General features: G+C 37.4%; 1 protein-coding gene across 1 annotated transcript in view; it reads left to right on the top strand.

Annotated features, from left to right (window-relative positions):
* DLGAP4 (DLG associated protein 4) overlaps nt 1-12,427 on the top strand; it is a 144,574-nt gene that overhangs the window by 60,210 nt on the left and 71,937 nt on the right. Inside the window, 1 exon segment of the mRNA XM_032218134.1 lies at nt 874-1,120. Coding sequence (XP_032074025.1) covers nt 874-1,120 — 247 coding nt within the window.

Raw genomic sequence — 12,427 nt, 5'->3', positions numbered from 1 at the left:
TATAGATGAAAGCTTAAGAGTCTTAAATTTCTGGTTTAAAAAAATTATTTTTTTACATATCACTGCCTTGGTGTGTTAATGTTCTCAGTTATGAACATTCCATGGATCCGTGTAATGAGAACCTCAAATCATTTTATCATAGCTGTGAGCTAATTTCATACAATTCTTCTTGTTGGTGAGCCATCAAGCTATATTCCATCCAAAAGATGCATACAGGGCGATCCAATGCATGCTTGCTGAATTTCCATAATTTGTTGCTGCCTTAATTATAATTCAAAAATAAGCATCTTGTATGCCAGAATTATGTAAAATGTGCAGTTTTGTTGTTCAGCCCTTATTGGAAAACAAAAAAATCTTGCCTTGTACCAAAAAAAAAACCCAAAAAATGTCTTCAATTAGTAGCTGAACAGGTGATTTGCAGCTAATGTACTCCATACATTAGCTGCCCGTCCAATCTTTTTATAGATTCTGGAGCCCTATAAGATTCAGAAGCAAATCACTGAACTACCAAGAGGCTATTTCCCTCTGACTTTTCAGCTGAAAACAAAATAAAATAGAGGGACATTGGTGTGTTAAACCTCAGATAGGCTTAATACAGCTAGAAAATTGAGGGAAAATATCCATCTTTTTCAACAGGTCAAGTCTCTCAAATCCCAGAATTCCTGTCCTTAGAGATGTCATTATGCAATAGCCTTGTCCATTTTGGCCTTCAGCTGCCCCAAATTAATAAATAATAAAAAAGCAAGGCATCCCTTGGCAATGAAAAGTTGACATGAAATAAATATAATAAGCATATTTACAGTAAAGAGAGTTTATGAAATATAGAGAACTGGTGACACTGTTGATGAAGAATGACCAGCTGTGTCCTTGCAGGCAACAGAAGAAGAGCTGAATGATCAATATGAAGGTATGTGTGAATCGGCTTACAGTGAAGCAGAATCAGCTGCTGTGGAAGTATTGGACCTGCCTCTTCCCAGCTACTTCCGTTCCCGGAGCCACAGCTACCTCCGAGCTATCCAGGCAGGTTGCTCCCAAGAAGAGGACACAGTGTCTGTCCAGTCCCTCTCGCCACCCCCAGCCAGCACCATCAGTGGCAGCCAGACACTTCCCAGCAACAACAGTAAGTCAGATTTTCTTTTCTTTTTACTGTACTTGGGGTATACGAAACTAAAAAAAAATTATTTGGCATGGCTTGGGAAGTGTTTGATGAGCCTGGAAAGAGAATTTTGAAAAAAAAAATGTAACAGAAATTTGTAGGAAATGTAGCCCAGAACAGACTGAGACAGAATGATAAACTGATTTTCCAGAATTAAAATTTTTCAATTAAAATTTCACTCTTATTTTTCTATATTAAGTCATGACTTTTCAATGCAGCCTTTCCCAAGTTAGTTCCATCCAGCTCTATTGCAAGTACAATTTCTAGAATTCCCACAGGCCACATTAGCAAGAATTCTGAACTTTGCCATCCAACACTTCTTTGGAATCATTGGAAAAGGATGCTGCCACACACAGAAATATATTCAGAAATATATATAATATATAGTGGATGTGGGTGGGTGTGTGTAAGAGAGAAGGGGGAGGGAGGAAGGGGGAGGGAGAGAAGTGCAAGGGATGATATGACTCATATAACTTTTATCCAGACAAAATGAAATATTTTTGGTGGGAGTAAGTGCCACTGAACATAGTGATAGTTATAAATCAACTAGCCTTAGGCCAGCAATCCTAAACATATGTATTAGATTATTTTATAATAGATTATAAATTATTACAGTGAAAATATTTAACATACAAATTTGATCAATAATAATAATAACAACAGCAACAACAACCTTCTCATTAACATTAATGGGACTAGCATTTCATGTTGGCAGTGTCATATCTGCTCTTTTCTTCAAAATTGCTTAAACTATAATAATTACAAGGATACTGTTTTGTAGCTGTGATCTCATATAGTAACTCTGCCTTATAACTACAATTGGATTACTGCAAATTGCATTTATCTAAATCTTGCTGAATGAAGCAGAAGATGGTAAAGGTGATTCTGGGCCATAAGCAATCTGGCAAGAAAAGTTGAACTCTTCCTTTGGCTTCCGCCAGGTAGCCACTTCTTATGGAGATCTGAACTATGTTGCTTATCCTACAGGAAGATCTCACCCAGCAATTTTTCAAAGTAATCTAACTGCTGTGGAAAACTAAAGGCAGGGCAATCAGCCAATAGATCATCCTTCCAGTCACCAGGCAAATTTTGGGAACAGGGTGGAATCAAAGATTTACTTCTGAACTGGAAGGACTACTCCCCTTCCTAACAAGAAATACCCTTGTTTCTTGGGGGAAGTTCTTTGCAAAGCTCTCTGGTTTCTTGAGAGTGCTTCATGGAAACTCTATGTTAGCACTGAGAGGGAACTGAAGCTCAATACTTTATAGCAGATTTATTTTATGTGATAGAAGTCCTAACTTTCACCTCGCCTTGCAATAGCCCCTCCGTTCCGGTATCTGATTTTTCTTTTAGCTGGATTTGGGTCCAGTATTTTGAGCCTGGGTTTAAAAAAATTAACACTGGGAGAGAGACTGCAGGAGCATAGAAGGGGGTGAGCAGAAGTCTAGTTTCTTTTCCCAAGGACAATTGCAACCCTTAGTAGTGACAGAAATATTGTTCCTGAACGAGCCCAATGGGAGGTCTTCTCTCATGATGTTGTCCTTGAAATTTCATTGAAATAGGGAAATTAGGAGGGGAGACTGCAAACTGCTAAAAAAATGACAGCATAGTGACAACCAGGACATCAAGGATACTTTTTGACTAGGGAAAAACTTAAGTAAGTGTAAGAATATCAGATTATGTTATGGTTGTCTTCTCCTTTTTAAGGTAGTTCTAAAGTACAATCCCTTTCATCAAAACGAATGACTAGAACTGATGAAAGTCTCTTTCATCAAACTGAGTGAGAATTGGATTTTTTTTTTAAAAAAATCTGCATTCTTTATTAAACACTAAAGGAAAGCATCTTGCAACTATTTATCTATTTTTGCTTTTTGGTTATTTGGCATCCATAGCCCATCAGCACCAGTGTTTTAAATTATTTCCTATCCACAAGTATTATGTTTCTGAGTGTCAAGTTTATAATAATATGAAGCAGTAGGTTAGTCCGTAATGATAGGTCCTTTGAAAATTCCATTCCCATTGATTCATAACAAAATCTTGTCATGCGGCTAAGCTAGCTGTGATGAGGGACACGAAGTGTTCTCAAAACATCTGCCTGAGCACAGCACAATTCCAAGTCTTCTTCCACCCTTAATCCTCTAACTCATTGCTAAAAACTTTCCCCAACAGATGGGTGGAACCAGACCCACAGCAATTACTTTTCTGCTGACTTCATTGATTGCAGCAGTAGCAAGTCATTTGAAGTGTATATCTCAAGATCCTTTCCTAGATATGGAAAGAGATTGCCTCTCACAATTTGTGGTATATATGAAGCAATTCCACTATTAGAGCTAAGAAAGTTTGTCGGGATAGGGCAGTGCTAGGGTCCTGAAGCCCAATGAGAATAATTCACAAAAAATTAACTCCAGATGTTTATCATCTTGAAACAAATGAAGTGATGTATGATGCAATACAACGCCCTTTGAATTGTAAGTCTAAAATTACCGAATTGCACCATCAAGAGGCAAAAGGATGAAATATGGTTAATACATCTCAGGAGGATAGAACACAGCTGTTGATGATTGTGATGATCGTGATGAAATTTTGACTAAGCCTTGGAATAGAAACTCCTTAATAAGAACGGAGCATTATAAAACTTTGAAAAGAGTCGATTTAGAGAGGATGCAAAGTGCTTGGAAAAGTGTCAGGCCATAATTGTTCTATCAATCCAGAATGCAAAACATAATAATCTTAAAATTACAGAAAGGCATATTATACTTCAGTTAACAATAAGAGCTGCTCAACATTAAAAATAATTACCTAGAGAATTTGAATCCTCAAACGCTGAATTCTAGCCCAAGAAAAGCCGATTATCATCACCCAAATATCAGTACATTTCCCATGGCACATTTATTGTATTTGCTTTGCTAGCTGATGGTGGAGTACCTTTTGAAATAAATTTGCCTATATGGTTCTGGAAGCATTGAAATAGTTATATTTTTATTGACGGTGTGCTTTTATAGAGGCTGTACAGTCAGTTAATGTTCCCTTTTTTATCACCTCTTCATAGTGTATAGATAATGGTTATGTTTCTTTCTTGGGGTGGGAATTCCAATGGATACAATTTACACAATATCTAGAGTTTGTGTGCAATCCTATAAAGCCCACTAAGATACTGTTGTCCCTTTGCTTGTTATTTCTAAATGAGCTATATACTTGCAATTGTACCTCATGCATTTATGTATTAGTAATAAAAAGGATCCTAGTAATTATAGGTCCATTAGCCTGATTGACATTGCAGCAAAAATATATGCTAGGTTCCTTTTGAACAGAATTGAAATCTGGGTAGAGGAAAACAATATCCTCACAGAAGAACAAGCAGGTTTTAGACAAAGCCGATCCACTATTGATAACTGCTTTGTTTTGAACCGTCTAATTGCCAAATATGCCTGTAAGAGAAGCTCCCTGTTTGCTGCTTTTATAGACCTTACAGCAGCATTTGATATGGTAAACAGAGAAGTACTTTGGAGTAAACTGAGATTTCTTAAAATAGAATCTAGACTGCTGGCTTTGATTAACGCCTTTACACAAGTACCTGTTTGAGGGTGCACTATGGGGTTAATGGGACTCTGACTAACAGGATTCACACAAATAAAGGGGTGAGACAAGGGTGTATCCTGGCCCCATTATTATTTCATTTATATATGAATAACTTGCCAGGGTTGAACATCAGCCACCCTTTCTAAAAGAAGAGTATTCTTGTTGATCAGAATTACTGAAAATCTGTTTAGAAAAATGAGTACTTTAGAAATATAGGTTCTAGAAAATAAAATAGAAGGAGCAAACAACAACTAGCTAAATAGGATTACTTGGGTGGAAAACCATTAATTTGTTTAAGAAATCCAAAGCTGTGTCTGAAAAAGTTGGCTTTATATTCTCCAGAACTTTATGATGGGGCTTGTTCATGCTAAACGATGGGGATAGCATAATTTTAAAGCAGATCGGTGGGATACTTCATTCAACATGTATGTGTGTAAAAGAAGTGCTACAGTTAAACATTGCTCTTATTGACTTATCTTGCTTTCTTACTTTTTATCTTATGAATGGAAAACCTCAGTGGTACCAGGGGCTGGTTTCATAGAATTTTTCCATGGACTGGAGAGGGGGGGGGTTGGTTTCACTTGCTCACCTGCCACTCACCTCCTGTGGCCAAATTCCTAACAGGCCATGGACTGGTACCCATTTCTGGCCCAGGGATTGGAGACCCCTAGAATACCTCATATGTGATAGGAAACAAAATGTGTGCATGCATTACAGAATAGCAAATAATTATATATGAACATTAAATATATAATAAACATTAACTCAAATATCTTCTCTATAAGTATAAAAAATCTGGCCATCTTTTGTCATGCTTATAAACAGTGTCTCTAACATGGTACCCACAAATGCCAATAATTGACACATTTATGATAAAGTCAGCCCCTTCTAACTTTATCATAAAAAGGAAACAATCTTGCTTGCAGTAAAACAACAGATCAGCCTCCAAAATCCCATTCATATCAAGGAATGACTCTATTGTAATGCATAGCTATAGCCCATTGACTTCTTTCTAAGTGTGCCTACCTGCCAAGAAAAAAGACAATGGAGCGATATGGGAAAAGTAGCAGAGGGCTTTCTTGAATATCTGCCTTTAATAAAGAAAGGTAACCTTCTCTTGCCTGAGTTTCTTTAGTGGGATGGGGTGTTGTTTGGGATGGGGAAGTTCAAAGGAAAGCAAAGGAATGTAATTAGGCTGGGTAGCAAAAGAAACATCAGGACAAGTCAGTTCCCCCAAAATTCCAGAAATGTGGCAAAGTACCATCTGTTACTGACAGTGCACAGGCCAGAAGCTGGTATATAGGATAACAGAGTTGGCAGGGACCTTGGAGGTATTCTAGTCCAACCCCCTGCTTAGGTAGGAAACCCTACACCACTTCAAAGAAATGGTTATCCAATATCTTCTTTAAAACCTCCAGTGTTGGAGCATTCACAACTTCTGGAGGAATTTGTTCCACTGATTAATTGTTCAGGAAATTTCTCCTTAATTCTAAGTTGCTTCTCTCCTTGATTAGTTTACACCCTTTGCTTCTTGTTCTACCCTCAGGTGCTTTTGAGAATAGCTTGACTCCCTCTTCTTTGTATGAAGAGCTATGAAAATATGAAGAGCTGGAATCCCACCGAGGCTCATTATTAATTATATCATCCAGCTATGACCTCACATTTTATTCTGTGATAGCAACAAGCATCCCATTTAAAACTGTCTTCTTTTTTACCTATATTCAGTCTTTAGAAATATCTTTCTCTGGAAATAGGCAGAGGATACTGCAGCTTGGGTGCTGTAGCTTATAGTTATATAAACATCTACATATAATGCATGATTGTTATTAATTATCTTGTGGAACCTGTGCAAAAAAAAAAAAACAGAAGAGGACAGAGTAAGAACAAGATGTCTATTGTCATATACAAAAAAGAGCTACAGGCTGCATGTGAAAGCATGTGGAAAATACCACACCTGCTATTTTATTACAAAATTTCATCTACTATACATCCCTGTAAAGTAAAGTAAACTGTGATTAGCTAGAGATATTTTAGCCTGACTATAAATCAGTAAGTTTGGTCTCTGGGTGGATTTTCTGTGTAATAAAACTTGAATAGCCTTGTATTTTTACATCATTTGTTTTGTCTTTCTGTTTGGTGTATTTGGAAGAAAATGCACTACACTATTTAACATGTACAGTGGTGGGTTTCAAAAAATTTTAGAACCTCTTTTGTAGGTCTGGCCTGCTTTGTGGGAGTGGCTTGCTGGCCATGTGACTGGGTGGGAGTGGCTTGCCAGCCATGTGACTGGGTGGGTGTGGCCAACTTGTAAAATGTGGTGAAACTCACTTAACAATGCTCTTGCTTAGCAACCAAAATGTTGGCTCAGAAACTCTGGCATCGGAAGCACGCAAGTCTTAAAGCTGTCAAGTTGCAAGACCCTTGCACCCCAACCCTTTAGAAAAAAAACCCCAGGGGAGTTCAAACTTGATAGCTTTAAGACTTGTGGACTTCAACTCCCAGAATTCCTCCTCTTGCTCTTCATCTTGATGATGTGTAGACAGGCGGGGGGAGGGAGCTGGAACCGGTACTAAACGGCACTGTAGATTTGTGGAACCTCTTCTATAGAAGAGGTTAGAACTGGCAGGAACCCACCCCTGAAATGTACCAGCACTGAACCACAGAATCATTCAGCAAAACATTTTTTTTACAGAGCAGATCAATTGTGCACATAAAGGCTGGCAAATGTTTATAGCAGCCCACATGTGAATATTTCACCATCCAAACACCCAGAAGTTGCTAACAGGTAGACTTATTCAGCTTATACAACCACGGCAGCCTGAAAATTACATCATCTCAGTCTGTGGCTATCATTTTTGCAGTTAATTCATCCAGGAACTACCATAAAATATGATTATGATGTGCTATCCACTGCACTTCAGTTCTGTCAAAAAAAAAAGGATTGGTGCCACCTATATAATCCACAACCGTCCTCCCCTGGTGGTTCTTTCATAGATGATATCTCCAATATTTTTTATATGAGATTATGTTGTCAGATTTTTATTTAGAAGTTTTCAGATACAGGGGGTTGCTATTGTTTCTAAAGACAAATTATTTATGAAATTACACAGGAGCTGTGTATTTTTGTTAGTTTTGTTGTTTGTAACTCTGGTTGTCTTTTACTGTTTTTATTCTGTTTTAATTGTAACTACACAGGCACATTTATGTAAGATGGGCAGCCAATTAAATTAGTAAAAAAAAAACAGAAAGTTCTACCACCTTTGTGTTATCTATCATATTTGTATAATAATTACCTCTCAACCCCTTTATCCAGATTGAACAGGACAGGACTCAGAACAGATCATGTTGCATTCTACCCAATAGTATTATTCTCCAAGTCAATGTGAATCAATTTGTGAATACTGAGGTGATTCCATCTAAAAAATTTATTAACTTGCCCATAGTTTACAACTTTATTAATGAGCATATCATGAGTGTCTTTAAAAATGCTGGCGGTCAAGACATTTATCCCTGTAGGAATCTTCTTAAAGTTAGCCTGGCATAATTATTTGTGATAAGTTCATGCTGGCTCTTGTTAATTATGGCCTTTTTATCTATGTGCTTAGAAACATGTTGTTTAATTGTTTGCATGAAGGCCTTAGCCAGTATAGATGTCAATTCCTTGTGGTTTTGAAAAAATAGGCTAAAACAGACATTAACAAACTGGAGAGAGTTCAGAGGAAGGCTATCAAAATATTGACGGGATTGGGAAACAGATTCTGTGAGGAACAGTTAAAGGAATCAAGAATGTTGTAATTCTTCTGGCCCTGAACACTGAATTCATCTGAATCTTAATTCATGTACTAGTGAGTTTTTAACTCATTCAGTTAAGGGTCCCCTTTGTCTAGAGTTGCAGCTTCTTCCTTTCATCAACTTCACAATAATGGCCAGCTAAGGTCTTGTTTCTCTTCTGAAAGAAGAGATTCTTCTCAACTTTTACTAATTCAGCTCCTTGCACCAGACCTGTACATATGTTTTTCTTTCTGATTTATTTAAATGAGCCCTTTTTATGTTCTGGACATTTCTCATAAGCATTAGTTGATTCTGAGCTTTAACCTTTCTGGCATGGTCTCTACAGTTTGTGATGACTACAGTGTATCGCCCCTTGACTCCAGTATATCTCCCTTTTACTTTCCAATAATTTTAAGAAAGTTCTGTATTTATATACCTTAGTCCCTCTGTCATTTCTCCTCCAAATAGCTATTATTTGCAATTGTACTTTTAATATTATGTTTTGCTGGACACTTTCTGGAAACTTTTCTCCTTCAAGATTTCATGCCATGGGAGCTGATATATCTTCCTTTTGACTTTATCAGAAACTACATGCCCCCCATGTTACTTCTTCCACCTTCCAACAAATGAAATTGTCAGCAAGAAACGACAGGAGTTTATTGGATACCCGACTTTTAGCAGCATTTGATCTCTAATAGACATTAGGATATTTCAAATCTCATAATGGTATTATCTTTAGAACTACATCTTCAGAAGTTAGTCATCGTACACGTAAGAACCACATCCATAACTTCTCCCTATCTAAGAAGTCTGTAATAAACTCCCACGACAACACTTTTATTCTTACCCAGTCCCAACAGTATCTACATGCTCCAGTTTGTAAACCTCTTGTGCAGGTACAATATATACTTTATGTACAATGCAAACTGCTCCCTTTCTGTTGAATTCTATTCCACCTGAATAAGATATAGCCTTCTGGAATCAAGATGCCAGCACCCCACCAAATTCCATTGTATTTTGTAGCATGTTAAGTCCCATAAGTTTGTGTCCCACATTTTTTTTCTTTTTTGCTATTTCATCATTTCTTTCCATTATGTTCATATTTTGTTATTGGCTGCGGTTTCTTGACTTGCTATTGCTTATATAATATTACAAATGTAAAAATACTTGAAAAACATGAAAGCATTTTGCAGCACTTCACATAATGCAATCATTCCAGTAAATGCATATAAGCAAATGAGTTCAAGCCACAGGAACATTCTTCATCCAACTCTGACTCACAGCAGTTTTAAGTGCATAGATTTCTTCTCCTTTTTGTTCCAATCACCCCTCCAAATGAGCTCTACAGAAACTCTGGGGAACATGAAGAGGCTGCAGAGAAAAGAAAGGATTTAACTTTTTACAGAGGGGTTTATTTTACTGCTGGAGAGACTTGTGGATAGAATCACACATCTGATTGATATGTTTCCTTGCTGATTTGCTAACTTTTGGCTCCTGCCTTTTTAATCATTCTTATTAGCACAATCAATGCAAGATTAATACAAGATGGTTATTGGTTACCACAAAAAAAACCCTTCTAAATGGACTACAATGCCCATCATTCAGTTGGAACCAAAGTTGGCCATATTTTCAAATATTTACAATTAAGAACAAAAATGGTATGTTTGTCTATAGTTGTATTAGTTACAGAATACTCTATTGCTGCAGCAAAGTTCCTATGAATAAAGAGGAAAACCACAATAATCAGATAAAAGTTAGACAAACGCTTAAATTTGGTACTTTTAATGTTAGCTGAAGTTCAACAGCTTAGCCAAGTTCAACATGTTGATTCCATTCCATTCCATTTGATTTCACAGGAGCATAACTACAGTTCCTTGGGTCCCAAAGCAAAGTTCTCAGATTGGACTGAGGAATGGGGAGTCCCAACATTTGTCACCCATTAAACAGGATGTTTGGGTGCTTGGGCTTCCATACATAAATGCCTTGGGGAGGAGCTGCAACTGTGGTTGATCTCTTTTTGGTGGGGACAGGTCTGCTAGGGTAACACAACTATGAAACCTACACGATCTGGGCTGCAAGAATCCAGAAGACCATTAGGTGGCAGTAAAGACATATTTTTTCTGTATCATTTTGCTACCATTAGCTTCACCCTAGACCAGGGGGCAGCAAACTTAAACATTCAAAGAGCCACAAAGGTCCAAACCGGAAGCCCCTTGTTCAATTCTGGAGCCGACTGGAAGTCCGGTCCCCCCACCTCAAGAGTCTCCTCCTAGCATGGTGTCCTTTTCCCCCTACATGTCCTAAGCAAAAGCCCTATCAATTGTGCAGCCAATGGGCAACAGGGAGCCACAGCAGAGGGATGAAAGAGCCACATGTGGCTCCAGAGCCATGGGTTGCCGATCCCTGTCCTAGACAGTAACTATCACACTCATCACATTGCAAGGCAAATGTTTTGGTTTCTCCACAAGTACAAATCACATCAATTTGCAACAGACCATGATAAGGACATTTCTTTTTCAAGACTGAAGACCCATCCAGAGTTCCCTGTGGCTGCAGATTCCAAGATGTCCACCACCATGCCTTGACTACATTGACATTACCAATCAAACCAGAAATTGACTTTTGAAAATATATAACTTGAAGCCAAAAGGAGGACAATCCTTGACAGAAGCATTGGTGACAAAAATTTTCCCAAAAACATCCACCTCTAATCTTAATCCTAATCAACCTATACCATCAGAATTGTCTTATAAAATATCACTTCCACTTCCTTGTATTTCATCTTAAGGTCTTTTAGTGTAGTTGCTTAAAGTGTTATTACCAGAAGCTTGTCTGTCTCATTGGGCAACTGTCTATCTGCATTGACATCCTAAGATATTAACTTCCAATATAATGTCTCCATCTTAATTCAGAACAACAAATTATTCTAATTCATATATTAAATATATGCAAGGAGCCACCATACATAGTCAGGAAACTACCCAAAATCCAAAGTGCCAGCCTGAATTATAAAATTTACAAAAGCTAAGTATCAATTTTTCAAATACACATATACTCTTCTTTAGTTGCAGGAAACCCAAGTATCACTATTCTCTATTTTGCAATATATATGTTCTCCTTTAAATATGCATATGGAAGCCAAGTCAATATCTGTGATTACCATTTTTTATAACAAAACTTGCTTTTTGTACTTTCCTTCAGGAAGCTTTAAGGCATCTTTCCAACCTGGGAACCTACCAGGTGCATTACACTATATCTTCCATAATTCCTAGCCAAAATAGAGTCCAACATATCTGTTGGGCAACAGGTAGGGAAAGGCTGCCCTAAAAATAATCTTAATAATTCTACATTCCACGCTGCTGCCTTCTGGTCCATATTGATAAAAGGTTTTTTGAATAGCTACCAGAACCTATATCTTACTTTTCAATTTTTTAATAATAGATTAGATTGATCAACGCCTATTAGTTCTGCTGATGTGGCCAGAGAATGTCCAAAGAGCAAAACATGAACATTTGCTTTGCAAGAGATCAGATAACTTCTCCATTTGCTATGTTTAAAAGCCAGGCTTTGTACTTCTCTGCAGGCCAATACTGGGATCACTACAGATCATAAATAAGTCACAACACCAAATAGGCTTTTTGATAGCAAGCAATCCAAGCAAAATACCTTTGTTTCCCACAATAAAACTGCCTGCCAATCCACAAAGCCTTTCTCAGTCTTTTGGAAATATATTGAAAGGAATGTGCTTCACTCTGAGAATGTCAATCCTCCTCTAAAAAATATTAGAAGAAAATTATTACTTTCCATTAGGTACGAGCCCAAAATCCTGCTTTGCTGACAATCAATCAATGTGTAATCAGAAGCTATAAGGCCAGATGAAACCCATGTCTAAAACTGAAAAGTATTTTATAAGGAGTTTAG

This window comes from Thamnophis elegans, chromosome 5, assembly GCF_009769535.1.
Source record: "Thamnophis elegans isolate rThaEle1 chromosome 5, rThaEle1.pri, whole genome shotgun sequence".
In the NCBI taxonomy this organism is placed as follows: domain Eukaryota; kingdom Metazoa; phylum Chordata; class Lepidosauria; order Squamata; family Colubridae; genus Thamnophis; species Thamnophis elegans.
This window is presented reverse-complemented; position numbering and strand designations above follow the sequence as displayed.